A 27,575-nucleotide genomic window follows, 5' to 3' on the forward strand; every position below is an offset into this window, starting at 1 on the left:
CTGTTAAATTATTATCATTATAATCATAACCATCATTATCATTAGTGTTATTAATTTCAATGTCTTGAAATTAATACACAAAATACATCTTTTACTGTGCTTAAGAAACAGCAGATAAAGACTAAGGTCTGGTAAGTATGGAACCTCCAACTTCATACAAAAATGAGTCAATATCTTGGCAAATCAATAATCTTAATTTTAATCTGATATTGCCTCAAGGTTTACAGAGGCTATGGCCTTGCTACATACATGCATGGATGCAATATAAGCACAGGTATATTTCCATTCAGTTCAACATTTTTAAGAGCATGCCCTCTACCCTATACTATCAAGAGCCTTGCAGAAATCTATGATCTATGAAGCAAATATTTAAAGTACAGATCTTATCCAGGATACAGGTGATTGAGTTGTTTATGATTTACATATTATTTGCTGTTTATGCTTATTCTTTATCTAAATCCTGCTTGTGCTCTACTTAAAGATTGCGTTTTTTTTTCCAGGGTTAACAGTCAGTGGTTTAAAAGTTATGTTAAAAGTTTTCCTAAACATAAGGTAATGCACATCCAACTTTAATTTCAGTCACCTTTTAATTGACTGACATGCCTTTATTCCCACAGTAAGGGGTGAGAACTTCAGCTTTGTATCTATTTATATAATCTTTCTTCATTTCCACTTATGCTCCTAACAAGATGTTTTATTTTTCAAGGTTTAATTGCAATTTTTATCTCTTTGATTGTTTTAGGAAAATCCTCACATATAACTTTATTTCCATCTGGTGAGCACACCTTAACTGGCAATAGTTTTTACAAAGCAGTATCATGTGTACTTTTAAACTACAATTCTTAAATAAAAACACCAATTTTTTCATTTGGAAATTTCAAAGGCATTCCTAAATTAAATAATTTTATACCAAGAGTCCTTGCCATTCTAAGGAATATATTCACCATAATATATTCATTGGTTTCTAATGCATTTCTGCCAAATATGGATCACAAAATTAATGTATCTTAAGTTTCCTTTAATATATTAACCTCTTTCTATTTGCAGCAGGAAATGATATTAACACAAAGATTGACATTACTTAATGAGAACCTCTCAAAATAATTACACTTTGGAATATGCTTTGATTTGATCAATTATAGGGACCTCTCTCCTTATTAACAGGTATCTCCTGCAGTTCATAACACTGTGCCTTGAAGTTGAAATAATTGGTATATCCTGCTATAACAATATAAAGAATTTATTCTGCATTAGCAGGATATGCCAAATCAATACCCATGCATAATTGGAACTCAATCTTCTAAAAAATACACCTCCACATTATTTTTGTATGATCTCATTGCTATAACAAATATGCCAAACATAATACAAACAGAATATGAAGGTGAAGTGGATACTGGTTAACAGTATCACAATTAACGCTATATGGTGTTGATGGGTAGCCTTCACATATTCTGGCACTTCCTCACATTGTTAAGAGTAGCTCACCCTCAGAGATTCCATTCCTTGACATCTATGACAATGTCTGGGGTCAATATGTATAATTACTACTAATAATCTTCATAATAACACTATAATTATATTAATAAAAAAAGCTTAATGTAAAAAAGAACATCCATGCCTCCCCCCCAAGACAGCCCAACTCCCATGCACACATGACTGGCTTAGCCACCTCCCTGATGATATGTCTTATCAACCATGAAAGTTTTTACTTCATCACTCTAATGGTCTAGGTGGAAAAAGCAGTAATTACAATGTTAAAAACATTGGGATCATCCACCCCCCAGAGGCAGCCTACCTCCTGGCAAACTAAAATCCCTAAGTGCCTATGCACATCTCTTATGATAGGATTATCAATTCCCAAAATTTGAACTTTCTTACTCTAGTGGGGTAGGAGGAGCTAGGAAAAATTACAATTGGAAAAGATATTCGAATCATCCGCCCCCAGGGACAACCCAAACCCCCAGGCACAATAAAATTCTGAAGTATCCATGCACATCCCTAATGACAGGTCTATCAATACCCAAAGTTTGAACTTCCTCACTCTAATGGTCTACGATGGGTTAGCACAGGCGCACAGACAAGCAGGAAAACATGATCCCTGACTTTTGTCAAAAAAGTATAGGGATAAAATTTACTTTCTTATCAATAAGATAAAAGTGCACCTGCAGAAAAATCATCTCCCTTTTTTAACTTATTTATTTTATCCACCTTTAACATGTGCTTAAAATAGCTATTTTATTATTGAGCTATCCCATAGGCAACTGGCATTTCTGATGTATCTGCATTTGACAGGCCCAGCAGTGGGAATTCTGATTGGAATGCTTGAAAAGCCAAAATCATATTGAGAGACAAATTAAAGTGTCATAAAGTGGATAATTGTTCAAAACAATTCTATGAAGTCATATGTAAGCTACAGCATTAATTCATTTTCTAGCAAACAAGTCAAATCCATATACTCTTTCCAAAACAAATTTTGGTAAATAATTAGTCATTTCACCAAAGTAACAAGAAGACCAATTCACAATTGTCACAGTTACTTTGTTTTCAAGTTTTTTCAATCTTATGATGATAATCAAAGGTATCCTATCTGAGATTTTTGTGCCAAATCAAATTTTCTTTCACAAAAAAGCAATTTTCTCCTAATCACTGTTCATCGTGTGCCCTGTCCATGCACTTGGATTTGACATTTTATACCATTTCTAATTGAATAATTTAGTTCTATAAGTCTGGCCAGATACTGAAACCATCATACTGCAATTGGAATTACCTAATTTTCTCTTGGTAAAAAAGAAAATGGACAAAAAGTTTTGAAAATTGTCTTGTTTTGTGTATTATATAGACAATTTTATTTCTTGCATAAACTCAAGAGGCACCAAGGCTTGGACCTTGTGAGGTACAGAAGGAAATAACATCATGTATATCAGATTAAACTTTAATTTGAGTTTTTTTATTATTATTTTGGCCTTGGCTTGGGAAAGATTAGAAGCTTTGCATAATAAAAATAAAACTCTGGGACATTTTCAAAAACATGCACAATAAGCATTAAAAAGTTTCTATAGTTTGAACATTTCAGTAGGTTTTCCAGTGAATTTTGGAATGCTAGCTTCAGGGTTTTCTTTTTTAATTTCATCAATGGGTCCATAAAACTGTGCTTAGTATCAAACACATTAAAACATATCACCTTATGTTATCAGTGAGGTTGGTATTTTTTCTTTTTGCCTTCAACAAGTTGTCAATTGTACACATTCTTACCATGTTCAAAAATTTAGATTTTATTAAATATTTCACCCACACTTTACTCAATGGAATATTCACAGATTGTCAAACTTTTGATGTTTAAGTCTGGTAGAAAGTATTATCAACTTTAAGGTGAAGCAGGGTTCTAAAAAGTCATCATATTTGGTTTCCAAAAAAAAAACAAAAAACTTCACAACAACAAGTCATATAATTAGTCTTAACAATATATACTGCAGATTTTGGTATCTGTAAAGAGTCTGTGTGAGCAATTATCTTTTCCACAGTTACTTAAATTAGCTAGACTTACATGAACACTTGAACACTTTCTAATCGGTTTCTGGTTTGGGTAATCTGTTTGGGTAGCTTATGCGAGCCATGGAATGGTTATAAAACTACAAAACAAGTTCCTCAGCTACATACATGATACCACCAGGCATGGTCAATATGGATGTGTGTGTGAGAGAGAGAGAGAGAGAGAAAAGTGCATGTACCCATTCATTTCTGAGTAAATAACATACAAAATGCATGGAGAAAGTAGAAGGCACCACCATCGGGAACCTTTTTGTTGAAGATCAAAATAAATTCAGCAACTTAATGTAAGATAATACAATTTTGTGGACCTTCTGGGAGAGAGCCACAACCACTGATCTATTCCACAAGTAAACCCCATTCACATATCTAATTAGTGCATTGAGATTTGTAACAGCACGCAAATTGCAAAAATTTTCTGAAATTCATCTCACACACATTGAACAACTTAGAGGCTTTTCTTTCCCTAAAGTATGGCAAATGTGGTTTACCAACATAATTAGGGCATTTTGACAAACTTAGAACAATCTTAATAAATATAATAATTATTGCATGAGACTATTTATAGGCATACGATTTGTCATATTAATCAGTGCTTAAAACTTTTTTGTCCTTATGTCACATCTTTACTTATCTTAAGAAGGCTTTTCAGCTTAATTGAAAATCTTGTACCAAAGTTAATAACAACTTATAAATCATGCCAGAGCTAGTTTCCTCTAGGTATGATTAAGAAGGCACATTCAGAGCTACACTAACTTAAGCCAGGTATGGTTGTAATGGCACCACCAAACCACTATATTGAACAGGGGACATAAAATTTAAGTTCTAAACTGTAATAGCAGTCTATATGTTATCTATTCATAAGCCAGGTATGGTTGAAATTGCAACACCAAACCCCTACATTGAACAGGGGACTTGAAATTTAAGTTCTAAATTGTAAAAGGAGTCTATATGTTATCTATTTATCTGGGTAAAGGTACTTCCAGTTCTAAATGTGCCTTATGAATTTACATATACCCACATTTCATATCAAAGAGATCGACCCTTCCCCCAAGCTTGTGGAAGTAGCCCATGTAGACCAAGATTCTGGCTGCATGGTACTTGACGTAGCAGGCATACTTGGTGCTGTGGTTAGTATAATACCATTCATCAGAGGGAAGGAGAAGCTGCATCAGCACGTCAGCTATGTCTGCCTCAGCGAGGGCTTGATGGTAAGAAGGGTTCAATGCTATGGTGGCCAAGGCCTGTAGTATGAGGCAAAGGAGATGCTGAAATGAAACAAAATCATTTGTAATTGATTTTAGTGCACAGTTGCATACATTGTTGTCTTAATAAGTGAGGGAACTACGAGGAACATAATTAACTCACACATCTGATCAACTATCATAAAAACCAGACCTGAAAATGCATTAACATTCCTAAATTGCTGAATTTCTAGATAAAACACAAGAAAGACATTCTTGACGCAGGTGTTTCTATGTGACGAATGACTGTTATGTTGAGGGACCGCTCTAACAAATGTTGACTTTGATGAAATAGGTGTATAGACAGAGCACAAGGACAGAATGACTTTAAAAAAGACATTTTGTCTCATGTAAAATTAAAATTATCATGAAATTACACCTTAGTAAATCAAGCAATAGGGGCTAGAGATAAGCCGTAGCAACATTAGCAAATGGTACACAAAATTGTGAAACTGGGCCAAAATGCTACCATCTTGAAATTTTGGTAGCAATACCTTGTTACCTGGTAATGTACTATAGGTGTTACCTACAATAAAATCCAGTCCCTGGCACTTACTCTGAAGTGCCGAATAATAGTGCCTACCAGAATAATTGTGCCCCCCAGAAAACTTTCCGAAATTAAAAATAATGCCTAGCAGAATAATTGTGCCCCCTGGAAAAATTCCCGATATTTAATAAGAGTGCCTAGCGGAATAACTGGCTACAAGCAACATTGTGTCATGTGTCAGCATCCTAAAATGGTGTACTGACCTTATAAAGAAGGAGCGTGTCTCTTCATAGCTAACCCTTCAGGATACCCAACCCTGTGCCTTCAAAATAGTGGACATTCCTCATAGCAAAACCCCAAATTTTCAGAGGTAAAAACAAACATTCAAAGCAATTTTCTGCATTTTTTGCAATAATCCCCCCCCCCCCAATTTTAAAAACATTTTTTTACAAGAAATATGCCACCTTTGCGACAGTATAAAATAACCAAAAAAAAAAAGAGTTGAAACATACAGATGGAGATTAACAGCATTAATATTATACCTTATGATACGTATTTGACCCAAATATGACTGTTTTTTCTGCTACAACAATTGAGCATCCACATTGCAATTCTCACACTTATCACATCTGTACACTAATACACTGATCATACTTGAAAACCAGATCATACTACAAAAATACAGGTAATTGTATTTCCTAAATATGACTAAGTAGATGAAAAAAAGATACAACTGCAATTGAACATAAGAGCATCGCCAACTTCAGTTCCATGGCAAGGTTTTTACCTATCCCTTTATTTTCCAGTGGGGTATTCCTGCGCATCACTCCACCAGTTATTTAAATACCCTGGCATAATTTTGATTAAAAATGCATCATAAGATACCCTGAGTGAACAAACAGGACATTCAATTTAGTGCTTTAGGTATTGGGATTTTTTATAAAATTAAACAAAATTGCCAATGCCTACTTATGGTGAGAAAAATCCTAGCTTCAAGCATTTTAGATTCAATTCAATTAGTGTCTGTCATATCAACAGGGGAGAAAGTATAAAAAATACATTAGTTTAGAACTGCATGTCTTTCTGATCTTTTGTGTTGCTATTAATAAAATCAGTCAGAATCCTCATAAATTTAACAGGTAAGAAACATATGTGTCTCTCTTTAAAAAAAACATTCCACATCTTGGCATGTTTGGTAAAGCAAACTAAATATTGGATGGTGATGTTAACCTTTAGGTGTATGTAATGGCACCGACAAGACTTGTAGGTATGAGGTATATTTTATGGTTATGATGGAATTCATACAGGGTTATATTCTGTCTGCATTTTGTAAGTTCACATCACCTCAATCCTTCTTTCACAGAAACAGGCAGCACTTAAAAGAAGCAAAAATTGTCACAACATTTGAAACCCAACAAGTCCATGTCACCCGGCAACAAAGTGACACACATGCTACATGTACCTGAAAACATTAACTTAGTCAGGTGGAGAGACAAAAAATGAAATGCTTATAGTTTTATCCTATGAGATTTTGATAAATTATGTTAAGTATGAAAACTAATATATTAACTTGCATTCTCATCTATCATTTATTGTACAATGGTTTTAATAACTTAAGTGCTTTGAGTAGCAATGTAACTAGATTCGGTAAAAGTCAATTACTGCAGATGTATGCCTTTTTTTCAATAAAAAAAATGTCAAAAGTTTGTACATATGACAATTATATGACATTCCCTTAAGTTATATGCTTGACAGAGATTCTTTTAAACACATGAACACACATTCTAGACTCATCTTTAGCATGCACACATTTTGAAATAGCTGTGTGTTTGAGAAAAAACATACCTGAACCTGAACTTAAATGATTATACAAACTGAAATCTACAGACGTGTCTTTCTTGTCTGCTAGAGGAAATTGGATTGGTTTGATAATGACACCAAGGTCCTGTACAAAACCAGGCTAAGAAAAATGTTTTATACCTAACTTCAAGATGTATATGCTTTAATGCACCCCTCTGCCTCCCTACCCCAATGAAATCCCTTCTAGGGAGTAGTCCAACCATGACTACATGGGAAAGTGGATGATAAAGGTATAATATGCAATCAAAGTACATATTCTCAAGACTTTCTGCTCAACCTGTTTTTGTGAAAACTATCCTGAACACATTCTAGCAACATGCAATTCTGGTATTTGGTACTAATGCAGATGTTTATACTATACTATATACTTCTAGTCCAAAAGCACTGCTTGTTTTAAAAGCCTCACTCTGTAGACCAGATATAAACCTAAAACTAGAGGAACAGAGAGGCGATACCACCTCCGGGTATTGTACCATCAGCTGGAGTAAGCACATTCGTATGGCAAAGCAAAAAAAGGGCCACCACATTCAGTGTTGTGCTTGACAAGCTCTACAAAATTCAGTTAACAAAAGTTCTCAATATTTCTGTTTACCATTTAAAACAAAATCACGAGTAAATATAGTTTTATTCCAAATTTGTGAAATGCAGTTCATGGCGAAAAGTAGGTCAAAGGTCAATTTCAAAATCACAGTTCGATTGCCAGTATATGACTGCCTATTCAAGTTTAATAGTAACTATGGGGATATCTCTGCTAGTTTTGGAGATATAACGGATAGAAAAGTTCAGTTCGTGGTGAATAGTAGGTCAAAGGTCAATTTCAAAATCACAGTTAGATTGCCAGTATTCTTATTTATCTTCCTATTCAAGTTCAATAGTAACTATGGGCCAATCTCTGCCAGTTTTGGAGATATAAGGGACAGAATCCTTGCAAAGTTCGAACTGATCAGTTCATGGTGAAAAGTAGGACAAAGGTCAGTTTCAAGGTCAAAGTTAAATTGCCAGTATTCAAATTCTTATCCAACTTCAATAGTAACTATGGGCTCATATCTGCCAGCTTTGAAGATATAAGAGACTTAAATGTTGCAAAGTTAAGTTCATGATGAAAAGAAGGTCCCAGATCCCTAAGTCTGAAACTTCATGTGTGTACGACAGAAACCAAGGGTGCATTCCCAGAGATTTAGATCGATCCAGAGATTTAGATATAGATCGACCTAACTCCCTGGGGGTTCACACTAAATTGCAGTCAGCCGAGCGCGCACGACAGTTAATTACCCCTTTACAGCTTTTAGTAGGCGGGACAAATGCTTAAACCGGCTAAGCTGACAGTAATCTAGTGAGACTCCCCACAGGGATAGATCGATCTAAAATCAATGGAAATGGGGTCTAAGTCAACAACAAGGCTAGGTTAACCAGACACTGCTTCATGAAACAATCTATCTCAAGAAACTCCATGATGTGTTTTTTTACATACATGTGTATCTCTTATCGCTCTCATCTCATAAGGATTCAGTGCTGGATGTTTGCGCGCTGCCTGCACGCCCAATTTAATTATGTTCAATTATATAATTACCTCATCGGGATCTCCTTTTGATCTCAGGTCTATCCCAACAATTAGGTTTTCTTATATAATGACTTTAATTTCATTGGTGAGTTTGTAATCAGTACATGATAGTCTGCAGGAAATTTGGTAATTTTATCAGTAACTGTCGCAATAAACAACATGTTGCTGCTGACTGGCTGATTTTTATTGGCAGGTTTGTTATGCAAAGTCTTAAAAAAACTGAATTTTTCATAATGTGTTGACATATATATATATATATACTAATACTGAGTATGACTGAACAACCAGTTGCAATCATTTGTGGGGAATTCAGTCATAAATGTGTTCCTTTCTATGAAAATTTTATTAGTAAATCATAGGCCTTCTAAGTAAAATTGCAGTTTGTGATCTCCATCAGTGGGATTGTGATTGCTAACACTGAATTAATGACTTAAACCCCAATTTTATGGCATTAACATAAAAAATACATGTTGCAGCTATCATATTTTATGAAGCTTTAAGCTGGCAGTACTGATCATTATCAGTGGGCTATAGCTAGTTGAACAAAACACTGTACACGAAAGATAATGTGTAGTCCAACTGAAAAAAGAGACTTGTTTGAGGGGAATTATTAAAAATGGACAGGAAAACCAATATGGTGGAAAAGATGATGATTTTAAATAAACATGGCAATAAAAATAAGTCAAGTAAAACAACAGGTAAAGTTTTGCCCTTCACAGCCGTTCAAAAGGAAAAAGGCTCTTTCCTATCCTGTTAGATTCATTGGTCCTAGTTCAAAATGGCAAAATCTGGACACACTTCTCTAACACTCCTTGCTTTTAATATATCATATCTCTTCAATATTGGTGTACACATGCAGGTAGCAAAGAACAGTTTGGTCAATTTTATAGTGAAGTATGGCGAAACTGAAGTGAAGTATGGCGAAACTGACCAAAAGTAAGGTACTAGTACTACTGCTATTGGTATTCACTGTTGCTCCCATATCTTGACTCTTTTCCAAGAAATTAGCACCAAATATGCCGATCTTTTTCAAAGATACAATGAAAAAGAACCAAACATCAATGAGAAAAGCCACTTTTTAAAAATTTTTACAAAAAAAGCATCCGCTGCCATCTATATAAGTAATACTGATTGCAACAAACAAACAAACAAAAACACTTAATGAAAAAAAACTGTTAATGGTGTGGTAATTTTTCCCTAACTCACCGGGTCATGGTTGGGATCCAGCCCTTCCACAAGAGATTTAAGATGGCCATCAGTAACAACCTTGTGCTGTACATAAGGACCATGACACATGAGAGCAAGTACACGGGCACTGAGAATCTGCAAACAATGGTGTGTGCAGTGGCGCCATCGTGTGCTCGGTGTACATTTCTGACGGGCCCCAACGATTCGTTTGTGCATTGTGATGGAATTGTGCAGGACACTAAGCACAGGGCCTGGATCACAATGAAGAAGAATTTCCAGTGGAGTTCTAGCACCCAAGAGATGGTCTTCATTTTCCTCCTCAAATTCGTCTTCCTCCTCCCCACCTAATTTGCCCTCTTTGAACTTACACTTGGAGTGCTCAACTTTTTCCAAATGGGGAGCATCTCGCTCTCGACATTTGTAATGCATTTTCTTACACTCTCCTGCAAGTTTGTGTTTTGAGCACTTCCCTTCTTTTTTCTTGCTGCTTCCTTCTGGCAGGAGAACATCCCCATCTTGAAGGGTCCCAAGGAAATTTAATTCCTTATTCTCATCCTGAAAGTAAAGGGATCCAATTCCATGCTGATCATACGAGCCGCTTACAATACATATGTCAATAATCCTATTGATGGCATTGAGTGCAGTGAAGTGGAGGGGTTGCTTGCCTTTCAGCAGTTGTATTGATGTAGTCAGCAAAGTGGACAGGTGAAGCAGGCAGGCACAGCGTTCTCTCTGGCCACCAACATTCTGCAAGTCTTCATAGCAAGTCTGTAAAGATAACAAAAATCATTATCTTTTCAACTATTATACACACATTTCCACAATTAATATATAAAACGTGTGTGTGTGTGTGTGTGTGTGTGTGCGTGTGTGTGTGTGCATGTAGTGCCCTTCTAATTTCTAGGCTGTAAACTAGTTCATACCAGTACAAAATATTGAAAAAAAAACTCCAAAGCCTACAGAATATTTAGGGCCCACTCACATCAGGTTTATTTAGATTGTCTTTGACTTGATGTAAATCAAAGGACTCCACCTCAAAGAACGCTGCAAATACAAGTACTAGTAAGGCGGGTGCAGAGTTCTCTGCCATTTCAATAAATACTTCAATCTGGGCTAACTTCAAATGAGACTAGAGAGTGGCTCACATAGTCACATAGCATTATTAATTAATAATGGCATTTATTTGCAACTAAAACAGTTAAACTGTACAGTAAAAAGTATATTAACAAAAATGTTACATGCATAATAAAATATATAAAAAGCATTCAAGAATTAAAAGTACAGCAAGGACATTTAAAATGTATTAAGAGTCCTATTCAAAAATCATATTAAAAGTGCATCAATTTTGTGATGGTGCAATTTCAGGCCTACCCAACTGCCAGACTTGGCACCAAATGATCCCGAATTCACCGGTAGATCGGACCACACTACCCATTTTCAAAGTGTGCGACAGTACGCATTTCACAGTATCATACCCTGGAACAAATTTTGAGATGAGATGCTCCACTTTCCAACCCTGCTGAGATTCATCACTATCACATCGCATACTAGGTAAGAGCGGTGTCGCGTCTCATACTTCGAAGTGCGTACGGACCACACCTTGAAAACAGGTAGTGTGGTCTGACCTACCAGTGAATTCAGGATCATTCAGTGCCAAGTCTGGTATAGTTGGGTAGCTCTGAATTTTTAGTACACCACAGAGTAGGATTTTTCAGTTGACTTCAGCAGCACAAGGGGATGATACTTAAAACACTATTGGGTCAGCATTTATCATAGTACCTGAGACTGATGTCAAAGCAGCTTTATCAGTAACAAATATATATACTAGTATGGAGGCTCAGAGTCTTAAGGCCTATTCCCCATGAAACTGTCATTCTAGGTAGATCAAACCAACTCCATGGAGACTCTCGCTGAACACAATCAAATTAAAAGATTAACATGCATCCTCCTGGCATTGAGTAATAAACAGAAAAACTGGTGATTGTACATTGGAAACAGAGGAGGCATGTCATTCAGTTAATCTGACTACAATCAGCCAGAATTCCTGTGAATTGGATCGATCTAAAAAAGAATGGGCTTTCAATGCTAGTACAAAGAATCCTCCTAAGTTCCAATTTTATACTGTAAGTTTAGAATTCTGTTAGAATTCTTGTTTGTTTTGTATATTTCACTCAAAAGATCTAGCTGTTTGCATTTCGGCTGAGGTTGAATTTCAACTGTCCATTTTTGGATGATTCTTAATTTTGAATTTTATAGCCTGCCATTAAAAAGACATGTATTTCATCATTAGCTTATAACCTTGAAATCAATTAAACTGTGTATTATGGAAACTTAAAAAGTGAATTCCAACTTTGATCTATCTCCTAATTACATGTATCATCAAATTAAAAAACATGATGTTTATTTTTATTATTATTATTATTATTATTATGCTGGAGTTTATCAAAATGGCAGATGATTTAGTATAAGTGTACAGCAGTTGATGTTACAGCAGCATTTGTTCAGAACACTTCAAACTGGCCATGCCTGGTCATTAATGGAGGTTCTAACTGACCAGAAGAACAGATATGAGTGAGATACTTGTTCCTGTCTAATTATGACACATTAGAACCTTATCCTGCTTAAATTAGCTGTATTTGAGCATGCCACATAACAGAATGGAATTCCTGATGTTCAAGGCTTGCATGACTTCTAGCAAGAAAAGTTGAAAAGAAAATCCTGACATTTTCTAACTAAATTTGCACTTTCCATAACACAGACAAACAAAACACTTAATAGCAATAAGTAACATGGAGATATACCTGTGATATGATATTACCAAGTGTTTTACAGGTGACAAGTACATAGTATCAATGTGATAATTAAGTGCTGCATGCAATTACTGCTATTACAAATACACAACCTCTTTCTAACCCAATTTCTAAATGAGTCCGTGCTAGTGACATTAAAACAAGGCTGGTGGTAATAATGCCATCTCTAAGTATCTATATATGCTCATAATGTTTTGTATCAAGTCACAAGAGACAATTTGTCCAGGTTTCCTTCAATGCTAGTGAGAGGCCATCTATCAGCTGATTGGTTTTAGGGAAAACAGGAAATTAAACTAATGAGAAATTAAGGCCGTATTTCTTTTCCCACAATATGGATATCCCTGGATACAGTAAAACAACATAAAAATTCTATTTTGTATCTCTATGGGCACAGATCAAAATGAAGATGAAAGGGATTCCTCACATTTTATAGAAAACAATATGTACAGTATAAAAGACTGAAACTGTTTACAAATAAAATATTTGGGAAGGTATATGTGGACTTCTGTCATTCACATTTCATTTGATTAAAATTATATTTACATTTGATTTGATTGAAAAGTAATTCATTAAAAATGTGACCCATCAACAACAGATTATGTAAAAACTGAGAAATAAATCATAACTTAGGGAGTGTTCCCATAAACCCATTGTACTAGCTGGATCAATCTAACTCTGCAGGGATTCTTGCCGAATTGCATTCAGTGTAGGCGGCTTAAATATCTGGCATGCCTACTCATGCCTACGATAGTCAATTACGTACCCCCTAGTTGCTCAAGGGGGTGTGCCAGACAATTAAGCTGATTACACTGAAATCATTTAGCGAGAAGCCCCACCGAGTTAGATCGATCCAACAAGTAAGATGAATTTATGGAGAAGCAGTCTTAAACAGGCATGCAATATTCTTTGAACTTTGCATTTCATGTGAATTCTCTATACTCTCCCTAACTTGCTACTGTAACACCCATAACTCTTATTCCTCTCTCTCTCTCATGTCTAATCAATTACACTACTGCTAACAAAACTTAATGAAATACATGTTAGAATAAGACTTTTGCAATTCCCATTTGAAGCAATTATATCACCTAAACTCAAGACACAGGTCTATATAGCATACTAGCTAGCAGGTCCCAATATCAGTTTTACAGGTTCTATACTTAACTGGTGAAAGACAGTTACCACTTTTGCCACATACAGAGGTCAGGTAGCAAGCTAAATTTAATATTTTAGTTCTTTACTGGGGCACTAACAAACAGGTTACTAGTACTAGTACATTTTGCTTAAAAAACATTATTTTAATATGAATGGTGAGCCACCTTTAAGGTCAGGACTCATACACAAAACATATTTAATTCAAGCCTCTTATTCTGTTGATTATGAAATCCTGTCATTGTCTACAGATATTTCAGAATCCATGATTGATTTTCAAATAGCCTTATTCATATGAGAGCTTATTACCAGAAGACTCCAATTTACATTATCACCTGACACTTGCACTATGTAAAATACTATCATGAGGGGTGAAAAGATCAATGGTTTAGGTTTTTTTCATACAATCTGCTTTATTCCTGGCTGAGAGGCAGGGCCTCCAGATAGCTGAGCCTGAGATCTAAGTCTTCTTTAAAAATCCATCTTACTGTAGAACAAAAATACAATACAAAACAAAATTATGTGTATATCCTTTACCAAGCTTATTTACCATAACAGATCAAGTGCATACCTTGAGCTAAGACAAGATAATTAAAGGGTTATATGGAGTCATGTAAACAAATGTACCTGGGTTTCTATGGTCAGTATACAATAGCCTTCAGGTAATTATGGGGGAGGTAATTAAGAAGTGGGCTTATTGTACCACTGATCTTTTAGTGCTTTCTATAGTGATAGAGTTGAGATTATTATTTACTTTTGCATGTAGAGGAAATACCACTACTTCTTGGTAAGTGATCACTGGCATTTACAAATCAACGACTTAATAATTGTGTAATTAGCATTTATCTAATTCATATTGTGGATTTACACTTGCAATTATCTCTCTTTGTATATGTACATGTTGTGGGATTCCAACATGTTATTAATATAATACACCTAATATAATTTGGAGACAATAAAAACATTTGTCAGTTAACATATATACTAGTATGCAACTATATATCATGAGGTGTGTGTGCCTATATGCTTGCATGTGTGAGACAGTGAGTGAGCGATTTGCAATACTGTCTCCTGTACAGTAAGTCCTAAATTTTGCTCTCCTGTATGCAGACTCTTTACTGAAACGTTTCATGAGCAATATTGGAAGTTACTTTGAGATCAATATCACTCAGGAGTCAGGTTTCCACATCTCATGTTCTTCAGCACTGGTGAGTAGTAATAAAAAGACAACAAACAAGTAAATTACCCCATAAATGACTCTAATCAGACAATGACCTACATTTAGGGTCATAGTAATAAGAATACCTTCTAGGAATGTACTAAGGCTGAATGAATATTCCTGATCATTGTGAAAAATTTGCTATAATTTTTTTCTGCTGTTCTTCAAAATGCAAATTTAAGTAGTTATGTCCCAAAACCAAAGTATACTTTCTGTGATGAAGAGAGCTAATTGAAATATATGAAGAACATGAACAATAAACCAATCATAAGTGTAATACACTTAGACCAACATCACAAAGTTGCTTTATATACTGTATATGAAGTTAAAAGTCTAAGGAAAGCTTATAATAAACTTGAAACAGACTGAAAGCTTACCTTATATATCAGAAAAGTAAACAAATAGAAAAATGCATGCATCTAGAAAGATCTATTGGAAAGCCTACATTTTTCTGTAAATGTCAATTTGAAATTGAACAAAGCAAATCCTCTCGATCACCCTTCCATTGAAAAATATCATGATAATTTCAAATTATGTTCTGCATAGTTCAATACCTAATGTAGACACCTGACAAGTTTCATAACACATAAACACTAATGTATATGAAACCATGCAGACAAATGTATTACACCTGGACTATGTGTCACACCCAATGCTGACTGTCCTGACAAACATAATGACAATTACCGTAATAAGTTGGTTGAACAATTCACTGGTACATTTTTCAATGCTCTGGGCTCCAGTTTGGTCAGCCACTGAGATAACTGTATTCATACATGATGCCAGGCCCTCCACTAAAGATGGAACACATTCTGAATTTCCTGCAAGCTTGATCAAGGTGCCAAGACATCTTTCTATATCCTCAAATCTTGGTTTATCTGAAAGAAAAGAGAATGCTGGCTGCAAATATTCAATTTTTGTTCTAGCTATCATCAAAATACTTCGTACAGTCCAACTGCGAGCAAAGCTTATGTCAAAAGTCCAAAGTAGATAAGTAAGCTTCAAAAACAAAACCACATCAATATAAAGTTGACTGCTTAAGGCCTTAGACTTGCCCTTCAAGAAAACGACAGAAAATAGCTCTCTTTCAAATTTGAATGGGCACTGTAGAAAACATATGATAGCTTAAAGCTCTCAAATTATGCACATAGGCGCGATATCATGTGAAAAATAAGTGTTGTAAATTTCAATCCAAGCGGTTGCGTATATTTTGAGACAGAACGCTTTAAATTTGCAGCAAACCGTAAAGCTAATCCCTTCAAGATCTCGACAAAAACCGGAAGTGCGTCGTGACGTCACTCACTTGTACGCGTGGCAGCCTTTAGGCTCCGCCTCCTTGGTCAAGCACAGTTACTATGGGGGGGGGGGAGGGGGGGGGGGAATAGACCGAAGTCTGAAACTTCATGTGTGTACGACAGAAACCAAGGGTGCATTGCCAGAGATTTTAGATCGATCCAGAGATTTAGATTTAGATCGACCTACCTCCCTGGGGGTTCACGCTAAATTGATGTCAGCCAAGCGCGCACAGTAGTTAATTACCCCCTTACAGCTTTTAGTAGGCGGGACAGACGCTTAAGCCAGCTAAGCTGACAGTAGTCTAGCGAGACTCCCCACAGGGATAGGTCGATCTAAAATCTGTGGGAATGGGGTCTAAGACAGATGTGATGGCTTGAAATTCGAAAGAACCATGGTAACATATTATGTTCATTACTAGGAATGGATCACGCTCGGCTGTCACCTTGATTGGATAGTAAACGATTGTCGTAAAATCGCTAAATGATATTAAAACCGGGTGCATAAACTTGAAAACCACCTAGGACAATCTTGGACTGCCACATTAATCCAAAAGAATGCAAAAATAAACTATAACACCCATATACCTCCATAGAGACAATAAAATAGAGTAAGCTTGTGAAACAAACCTGACCCAGTTCCAACAGAATAATCGAAATAAAATACTGCCGGGCATCGGAGCGGCCTAAAACTTGGCACACTTACCACTAATACTGCAGGCTACATCATCCCGTCGCTCGTTTGTAAATTCCGTGCATGGCATACGCTGTAAATCAAAATTCCACCTCTGATGTTTATCTCGGTCCTCTTAACAATCCAATTCAGGAAATGACGTAACTGCAGAGGTCGCATTGGCCAATGGCATGGCTTCTTTTTCGTAATGGTAGGTTAGAGAGGACCGAGATAAACATCAGAGGTGGAATTTTGATTTACAGCGTATGCCATGCACGGAATTTACAAACGAGCGACGGGATGATGTAGCCTGCAGTATTAGCGGTAAGCGTGCCAAGTTTTAGGCCGCTCCGATGCCCGGCAGTATTTTATTTCGATTATTCTGTTGGAACTGGGTCAGGTTTGTTTCACAAGCTTACTCTATTTTATTGTCTCTATGGAGGTATATATGGGGACTTTACGACATTCGGTTTGAAGGCTTTAAACACTTGTTATAGTTTATTTTTGCATTCTTTTGGATTAATGTGGCAGTCCAAGGTTGTCCTAGGTGGTTTTCAAGTTTATGCACCCGGTTTTAATATCATTTAGCGATTTTACGACAATCGTTTACTATCCAATCAAGGTGACAGCCGAGCGTGGAATGGATGATGCAGATAAAGTTGTTTTCTGGTTTGAAAATTCCCTAGATATAATCAAAGAGTCCCACTGCTTATGCTAACCCATGCATAACTGTTAAATCCATGACACGACTGCATTGCACCCGGTTTACCTGCCACCCAACTTGAACCAAGAACCACGCTCTCGTTGCTTTATTCCTTTACATTAGTGAGAGTCTTCTGTCTCCAAGTATCCTATCTAAGTATTTTCCATGAAAGCGCACATCCCAGTCTATAGTATGACCACCAGAAGGACGTTTAAACCGGCTTGTACTCGAGGACTGGAGAAATAAAAGGATGCTACCCAGACGAATTTCCCGGTGATAGAACCGCACAATGCAGCCCTCCTGCGATTTGATTGGATGAATAAAGGGGGTGTTTATTAAAGTATCCTACGCGGTTCTTGCAATCTTGATTTGTCACATATGTCCCATTTCCAGAAAATTTAAAATCTTTCCCCGTTAAACTATTTATGTTAGTAATTTACTTGGTGAGCAGACGTACCAGAAAATGTAAATTGATTTGAACTATTATGAGGTCCCAATCCCAACAAATTTTAAAAGTAGGCCCTACTGGTAGGCCTACCCAAGGGCCCCTATCCATCGTTATCACAAAGTTTCTATTAATAAAACGTTTTATTCGTCCATAAGCCTGGAGTGGCCACATGTCCCGTGGGGACAATGTTTCCAGCGGTTACCCTTAATTAACTCTGCTCCATTTAATTAATTAGCATTACCTTTCTCTGCTAGGGTTTCCACTGAGATTACCGACTTGCCTTTAGCACGATCGCTACGCCTGAGGCTCATCTTGCGGAAGAGTGGTCTGTCCAACACATGTGTGGAGCCCTGAAAGCATCAATTTTCAAAAATTATTTAATTTTTCCAGTTTCTTGGGGTATAAAGGTACAGTTTGTCACAAAAATTAAGATTATAAGCATACAATACAAGCAATAACGTAGGCCACACAACGAAAAAATGTGAGTAAAATGTGTCCTTGCAAAAGAATAAGAGTTGGAAAAACAGGTTTAGGCCTACATTTTTGGTCGTTGTAGAGTTATAGCATTCATGAATACAGACTTAAATTTTATGCACATATCGTTTAAAACAGAAAAATATAACTTAAAACTACAGGCCTATCTTCAAACGGCGCCCATCTTTTACAAATAGGCCTATCCTAAAAAATGAAAGACGTCTGTTTGCGTTTCCACCTCAGTAGAAACTGTGTTGCCGAGTAGGCCTATGTCGTAATAAATACAATTGAACTTTCTTCTGAAAAGTTGATTTATCCCAAAATTAAAAAAAATGTTGAGAAATAAAACATAAAACATTGGCAGTAAGACTAAGCTTAAAAACCTAATTATTAAAGTTTTCTTATATATATATATATATATATATATATATATATATATATATATATATATATATATATATATATATATATATATATATATAATCTCTTAAGACATTATTATGGAGGTTTTGTCATCTAAGAAGGTTCACGTGGCCTGATGGCAAGCACAGAATCCAAAATATATAATATATCATATATATCACAGTTGAGGGAAACTAATCACTGCCTTTTTTGTCTTGTGTGTGTGTGAGAGAGAGAGAGAAAGAGAGAGAGAGAGAGAGAGAGAGAGAGAGAGAGGAGAAAGCATTTTTAGGAAATAATCTATTTTTAAAAACTTTGAATCCAAACTTGTAATGACATAAATGTTTAAATGCCAAAGAACCAATGACTTTAACTACAGGCGTCCTAACGCTTGACTGCAAAATATATTCTTATCATATCTCTGATATTGAAAAATCATTTTGTCATTGAAAAGGTCGTCCATAATGTATTGCAGACCGTATTATATGCAGGTTATTTGGTTGGTTTACTGTGATGTCGATCCATTTAGCATTGATCGCATAAAGACAGTGATCAGGCCTATGTGCGCATTGTGCTTTTGGCTAGATTAAGTCTGGGGACTTAATGCTGCATTGGGACTTCAGCTTCTAATAACATTGTCGCTATTAACCCGTAGTGTAGGCCTACACTTAAGTGTTGTTTTCGATGTCTACAGGAATTCCCTTAATGTACTTTTTACGATAAGTGTTTTATTTCTATCCACACAATTGAATAACTTCACGGATGAACGTGTAATTCGCCCCCCTCCCCGGGTACTAGTAACAGGATATTTTTTTCTCACCTGTATGAATTGACATGCCTAAACTTAACGTGAAATTTACAACGGTGTACTTCGCACAGAGCATCTATAATTCAAATATCGTATAAATCAAAAGCTATAGAGAAAATTCGGTAACAGAAGTCTATAAATCCTCTTCTGCTGGATTGTTCCTTTACACTGACCATAACTGACCAACCAATTCTTACTTTCGAATCGTCTTCTTTGCAGTGTTTTTTTTTAAGCGCCGTTGAAATATACAGCTGTTTACCGGAAGCGCGTATCGCGTCTATTAATGGCAAGTCAAAGTCGCCTACGTGAAGGCTTCATTGACAGGATTGAAATGACACGGCATTAAGAACCCGAGCGGTTATATCGTGTCAGTTGTAATGGTCCTTCATCGAATCTCGGATGTAATTACTGAAGAGAGAGAGAGGGGGGGATGCTGATTATGTCGTAAATGGTACATGTAGCTAACACAATCAACGGATAAATACACTGATAATTTATCAAATCCCCCGACAACCCTCTGAACTCTCCATACTGGCCTCATGTCAGTGCCTGAGAAAACAAACACTCTCTACTTTACTGCAAAAATTGGTAATATATGGTACCGTTTCATAATAGCACTACCCCTAAAGTATTATAAAATCGCACAGGCCCCCACGCAAAATATACCCTAACGGTGCTTGCCAGGAAGTTGCGTCCGTCGTCATTCATTTCGTCACGATGTTAAATTTTGAAGCAAAATGCAGGTTTCATAGAGCTAAATACACTTTTAACTGCTGTTTATTTGAATGCCCTAAATTTCGTAGAGTGTTGAGATGAGGCAATGTGACGTCGAAGAATCCCCCATCAAAATTCAGTATCCTGAAGTGTGTAGCCGATACCAAATCAACTTCATAATTCCCATCTACTGAATACCATTTAAACTCATTTTACAAGACAAACTTTGTCTTTTCTCAGATTCAGTGCGTGGTATTTTATTTATGTTTTAACGTGATGTATTCCTTAAATATGACATAAAATATCTACCCTTATGTTTAATATTGCAAGAACTGAAGAAAAGATTATCTTTTTTTCTGCAAATAATTGGTAAGGTGGATTGGTAGCATGAATAGGCCACTGAAACCCTGGGTTAAGAGCAATAATTGGGATTCAGTATATCCAACATATGCTGTACGTCCCCAATGCAGACAATGTAAACAGCAGGGATATGCTGATAAAGTAACTGGCTTTTCGGCAAACTCTAAAACTCAACTGACTCTTTCTTTAATAGTGACTTTTTTCTTCTAGTTATCACAGTAAATATGATCAAAGTGTCTATTGCATGCTACTTGTACCATCAGTTAATTGTAACACGTATACGTGACGACGATAGCGCAATATAGAGGTGTACACACATATTCGGTGCTTTCATTTTATGCCTGACTCTTCCACCTATTTGCAGTGTTTTTGCTCTACATCTATGTTGCTACTTAAGAAAGAGCACATAGTTCCGATGGCATAGACTATGTCCAATTGATATAGCTACGGTATTACGCCCGACTTCCTATTGCGAACAATCTTTTTGTCACCGAAAATAGCTTTCTTCTTTCAATACAACAGCGATGCGTCCTTGTGGCATTTTCACTTTGGTTTATATCTGTACATCTGGTGAAACGAACGCTAAACTTAATGTGATTATCCGCCATTGCGGATTTGATTGATCACCTTAATGCCGCCTACTGTTTTCTTCAACCGAACTGTAAGTTTGTAATTCAGTTCCTATAGTTACATCGCATATTCAATGGCATCAAGGCATGTAGGAACGTTTGAGGTGTAATTTCTTTTAGCATGTCTTAAAATGTGCACGCCATTGCTGAAGCAAAATGTCACAGTTCAAAATCAACTCTTCTCTAGCCTTGCATCACCCCACTACTTCTGTACAATGCCTTGCTGTCTAGCCGTAGTGACAGCCATGTGTGACTGTTTTCCGGCATTTTGACAAAGTGACAGCCAATATACAGGTCTCTCGAACACAGACAGTATTTATGTGCTGTTAGTAGATAATTTTTTGTTTTTGATGAATAGGTTGTCGTACTTTATTTTAGACACTAGGTAAGCAAGGTTCTACATCAATTTATCTTACAAGCAAGCAAAGACTAAATAATATTGTTCGAATTTGGAACCACTTTGCTTTCAAGCATAATCCAACAAGATAGAGAGAAACTCCCGATGGTTTCAAAGATTTGTCGGAACTTTAAAAAACTGGATTGCATCATCTGTCAAAGGGTGTTGTAAAGTTTATCCTTGAAGCTAAATTCAGCCACGGGATTGGATTCTTGGTTGTTTGGATTAAGTGTTCAAACATCGACTCCAAGACATGGTGACCTACATATTCTACTGGACCAATAAAAAAAGCCATTGCATATCACTGATCGGATAAAATTTAAGTGCTGTGACATATATGTTGCTGGGGTTAGAACCAATGTGATACAACACATTTAATATGATACAAAAACTATTCCAGTTCATGCTGTAAGGTGTTAACCCAAGGCTGTGTTATCAAAACATCCGCGCCGTTGCTATACTTCATAGCCAATACATCAAATAAAAAATCATTGCACTTCACTCGAATACAGTTTTGCATAAAAACACGTTAGCTCAATCACTCGGAAAAAGAGGAGATTCTCCATTGCACCAGTAAAGCGATTATCGTGGAGAGGTGGCAAGGAGCCATTGAAAGTGAAATAAAAAAACGACTTCATTACAAAAATACTCTACGAAAACGCTGTTAAGGTATCATTGAGTAGAAGTGTTTATAGAAGGAGTATACGCATTGGTTACGAACTAATTGTAATTTTTCGTTCAATTCCTCAAATTGGACAAAATATTTTTCCTAAAAAATAAACCGAATTTCTTATAGCAATGTATTCATTATATTCATTACATTTTCAAACGTATTGGTCAAGTTGGTAGGTTCAAATAGTATAACTATACGGGAATAATATCATTCCATGCTTTAATAGTTCAAGGATAAATTCTCGGAAGGTGGTTTCCGGGTAGTGCTATTAAACAAGGAGATTGCTTGCCGTTCATCACCAAAGAGGAAATAACCTGTTCATCCAAGATGGTCGCCTGACCATGGGTGATGCAAAGAGTTGGCGAAACAATAAAAAATTAATTTTACGGCGAAAGGGAGCGATTTACTTCTTCTCTCTCTACTCCTTCTCTCTTTCAGATAAAGCCTTTCCGACTGTTTTGCAACATGTCATGTGTAAAACTTAATTAATTGTTAAAAGATCGTTGGAATATGTTGTGGCGCATGCTGGATCATAATGGTAAGAGATGACGAATGTCGGACAGAACGAATAAAGAACCCAACAATGATCTGAGAAAAGCATTTTGACTAAATAGAAATGGTAAAACACACATTGGTGATCAAATTAAAAGTAAGGAATCAATTTTCGTGAAAATTTTGAGCCAAAAACAAACAAAACGGAAACAAAAATGGAACAATATTGAAGAAGGGGTGTACGCATAAGACAACTAACTGTCATATATCTGGAAACGCATTTTGATATAGATCGTAACAAAGAATAGTGGTATGATAATATTTGTATTATTGGTCCCCTGCCTAAGAGCCAACGTTCAGCTAAGGTCAGCAATGACGTTTGATGGTACACATAAAGAGCACGTCACGCAGCAGCAATACAGGTCATGAACACGGCAGTGGATGTGGTAAAAGGTATTTTTGTCGACAAAAAACTTTAAAGCACGAGTTTTCCCTTTCATGGTGAGATAGTTTATTGGTTTTCTTGAGCGAGCGGCTTGGATGTCTACAGTAGCACCTTGCTCACGACAGGCGCGTGCAGGCGTTACAGTAGCTATCACTAAGCAGGCGATAACGATCTTCTTTCGCGCCCTCGCCCTTGCTGTTTGCAATGTATTTTCTGTAACGTTTTCTTGAACTATGTTGAACTGAATTAAGAAATTCACCCACACAGACCATGTAACATCTGTTCCACCTGGCGCATTAAGTACGAAACTGTACAATTTAGTCCAACGCTGTGTATCGTCATAGAACTAATTCATAGATAAGACGATCTCAGTCTCCCTAACAAGATTCTCGCTGGCAATTTATTACTGTAACTGAAATATCACGGTCTAGTTTTCTGGAGAGTGTCGACTTTCTAGTTCATTATAATGCACTTATAACTCTAAGAGCACGGTACATTTGTTTCCCGTGCGCCCTGCTTTTGTACAAGATGTAGACCTACACATGCAATGCACTGGCATGTTAACGTGTATTTCGAAGCATCATCGTTCCTAAAAGCTGTTAGCATGGAATGGACCCTGTATTTTGTTTGGATTGACGATATCTAATGGAATATCTATAAACTAGTTCAGACCTTTCAAAGTAACATATTCAAAATACAGTTTTTTCTTGTGGTTTATCTTTTGACTCTCTCCCTAGAACTAATAATATGCAATGTTTTTAAATAAACATGCATAACAACATGCGCTCATTGACAATACAGGAAACAGTGTCTTCGGCATGTTGGTTATACCGGTTAAACTGTTCCAACAAAAAGGTATATTTCAAATCCTTCTGGAGAAAGACAATATCCCGCAAGAAGAGCAATATCGGTGCATGTGGATAGAAATCTATGCAATAAAATAACAATGCCTGCTACAGGTACGAAAATGTTTTTGTTTAAAACTCCAAATGTGTCTTTTCGGGTATTCTATGCAGAACGTAATCTCCATAGTGAAACAACTACACGCGTTTCACATCGTAACCACATTGTTAGTATAATTCAGGTGGCGTTATCGTTGCCAATTCACCAGGGAGCCAGACATGAAACACGCACACACGCACACACACACACACACACACACATATACAGCAGCTATCGATGAAGATCTCTTTTTAAGTTCTTGAGCTTATCTATGTAAATGAGAAATTGTGTTACGACCAACAAAAACAAAAGTTCATTGTCAGTTATTTGCATCGTAATACATTTAGTTTCAGATTAAGTGTTAACCGTCCTTAACTTATTAATGTATGACGAACAGTTTGTACGTGTACAATGTGCGCTGTCCCCAGGTGTCTCTCGTGTATAAGCTGCAATATACTTATTATTTAATTATCTCTCCCTGCCCTGAGGTGTTCCCTCGGGGCCTGGGTTAAGTTGTTTACACTTAACAACACGAAATGATTCGGTATATTATGCTAAACAAGGATGGTCGGTGCACAAAAAGGTCAACAATATACGACACGAGTCACATAACCGTGAAATGTGGAATGGAGAGTATATAAAACGGCATAGATACACACAAAACCTTGTCGGGAAAGGAATATGAAACTGATGCCATATAGAAATGGAAAGTTTCAACATGGGAACTGCAGCGAAGAGGAAGTGGTGCTCGACAGCAGTAATTGATTTTTACTAGAGAGCTATTTATTCTCCAACATTAACCAACCTACATGTGAACGTATTGGTTTTTGTCACAACTGATACACATGTCATAAACGGATGAATAGATTGGATACCAGGCTGCAAAACAAACGGCTGAAAAATTGATACTTGTACTTTTTAAGAACAGGCTTAATTTTTTCTTATTCTTATCCTTTAATACACATTTGTATTTTTATAACATATAGTGTCTCTCTATCAGTTATCCTTTTCACTCTCTTTTTTCTATCTCTCAAGCCCTCTCTCACACTCACACTCACGCACGTCATTTTTATTGTATTCTCTGTTCACGGGAATTAAGGTTGCCACATTCACCACACATCCCAAAATATCTTTAGGTATTTTAAGTAGTTGCAGTGCTTCATTTGTATGACCCTGTGTGGATGCACTTACCCTCTCACTGTCGTGGCTTATCACAGTCACCTCTATGTCCACTGGGGAAATTTCTGACTCTTCCAACAAGCTGGTAGCTCCAGAAGTGGTCCTCCTCCTTATGCTTCTGACAGAGCTAAAAGAAGAGACTCGGTCGCGTAATATGCTGCTTGTATCCTCGGCGTCACAGCGTCTCTTGTCCTTATTCCGATGCAATTTGCTTTCCGTACTGATACGTTTAAGCAGTTTCCCGAATTGCCTGTTGTGACTGGTAATACCGTGGGAGGTATCGGCAGCGGCGTCCAAGCGCCCCACTCCAGAGGACGTGTAAAATTCCTGGAAGCAAGCAAGCGCTTCTTTCAGAACACGCGTCTGCTCATTTACTAATTCAGGAAATAGCTGGCAGGGAGAAACCCCGTAATTGTTCAAGACGCGTATCCGCGCACCGTTGTCAATCAATACCTGAGCGCAATCAGTGCTGCGAAATTCCGAGCATGCACACAAATGCAATGGCGTATTTCCACGATCGTCTTGGTAATTCGGATTAGCATTATATCTTAAAAGAAGTCGAACGATGGAATCGTTTCCAGTCACTACAGCAAGAAAAAGCACTGGGAGCCCAAATAGCCAATCTTTTGAATAAATGCTTGCAAATGTCGATGTTGTGTCATTCGGATGTGCATCTAATTGACTTTCACAGCCATTGGGTTCTTGCGCGACTATATTATTATCATATTCTATTGAAACACTGTCTTTTTGAGTGACAGCAGTAGCACTTTCAGTTCCGCTAACTGGTTTGTTTGTAGAGAACCTGACGTCCTTTCGCCCTGGGGAACGCGGACTACTCAAAGAGATACTTCCAGCGCGTTCTTGTGACATGCGCAATCCTATTTCATTGGGATCAACGCCATATTTAAGGAGTAATTTTATAACATCCAAAGACGAATGTCTCACGGCCAGATGCAATGCGTTGCGGAAGACAGGAGGGATGTCCCCGGAAAAGATAACACTTTCAGCACGGTCGTAGTTATCAATCAACGTTTGACTTTTTCTGAGGAGTATCTCAACTTCTTGACTTGCCTGGCTTACCTTGTGGCTACCAGAATCCCAGCTAGCTTTATCCAGGATACTGCTATGTAAGTTTACAGGGAATTTACTATGATGGATCTGGAGGATCTGGTTAACGGTCACAACGTCATTTTCAATGACTGCCCGCTCTAGTATATCCGCCTCATAGGTCATATCCATGATGGACGAGGCAGAGCTATTACTCCTACATGCCTGAGGATGGCCTGTAAACACGAAACTGGGACTATGTCCCATAAAGGGGACTTGCAAGTTAGATGGAGATGATGCTGACATATTTGCACCTTGTTGTGGCACTTTCAGTGTCCTACATCCTGTCCAAATCCACTGGAAACGGTCACTACAAGCACTTGAAGGCGAGCAAGGGGAGTGCAATGGGGATCGAGGAGACAGGGACGGTGACCTTGGGGTCAGAGATGAGAACGACGGGACATATGTAGAGACTGCAAGGGCGAGGAACTCCGCCTGAAGTCTTCCGAAGAGTGCCTGGCCATTTTCGTTTCTCAGCTCCAATTCCTAGAAGAATGCAGACAAATTTAATGCTTGGAAAAGATATGCTCTTACATAACAATCAATATAAAGGCACATTTACAAAATTGATATGAAAGCATAGTGTACTACTGTAAATATTCTGAAAAATAAATAAAAAGTGATAAGTTTTTGCAGTGTACTTCGCTTCAAAAATTGTACATGCTATTCTATATTATCGTGCAAATTCTGCTCTGCTCAACCAGTGTTGTTTCAATTATCTAATTCCTGTAAAGCTCAGTAACCTTCTCTATTCTCAAAACAATAGCATT

General features: G+C 36.9%; 1 protein-coding gene across 7 annotated transcripts in view; it reads right to left on the minus strand.

The window, feature by feature from the left end:
* The window catches only part of LOC106171793 (1-phosphatidylinositol 4,5-bisphosphate phosphodiesterase epsilon-1), a 90,576-nt gene extending 63,337 nt beyond the window's left edge, over positions 1 to 27,239 (minus strand). For 2 of the 7 annotated variants that reach the window (XM_087002469.1, XM_087002468.1), the window contains exons 1-5: positions 25,711 to 27,239; positions 18,425 to 18,533; positions 15,755 to 15,945; positions 9,908 to 10,657; positions 4,571 to 4,817 (exon numbers count right to left, since the gene is read on the minus strand). In XM_087002469.1, coding sequence (XP_086858595.1) covers positions 4,571 to 4,817; positions 9,908 to 10,657; positions 15,755 to 15,945; positions 18,425 to 18,533; positions 25,711 to 27,051 — 2,638 coding nt within the window. In that variant the 5' untranslated portion in view covers positions 27,052 to 27,239. Of the gene's footprint in view, positions 1 to 4,570; positions 4,818 to 9,907; positions 10,658 to 15,444; positions 15,502 to 15,754; positions 15,946 to 17,751; positions 17,773 to 17,801; positions 18,028 to 18,424; positions 18,534 to 25,710 lie in introns of those variants that run through there. The other 5 variants (XM_013552657.2, XM_087002471.1, XM_087002472.1 and 2 more) reach the window with 5 other exon arrangements.
* Positions 27,240 to 27,575: the final 336 nt, after the last annotated feature.

Source organism: Lingula anatina, chromosome 1 (assembly GCF_051362555.1).
Source record: "Lingula anatina isolate TDL-2025a chromosome 1, LinAna3.0, whole genome shotgun sequence".
NCBI classification, from domain to species: domain Eukaryota; kingdom Metazoa; phylum Brachiopoda; class Lingulata; order Lingulida; family Lingulidae; genus Lingula; species Lingula anatina.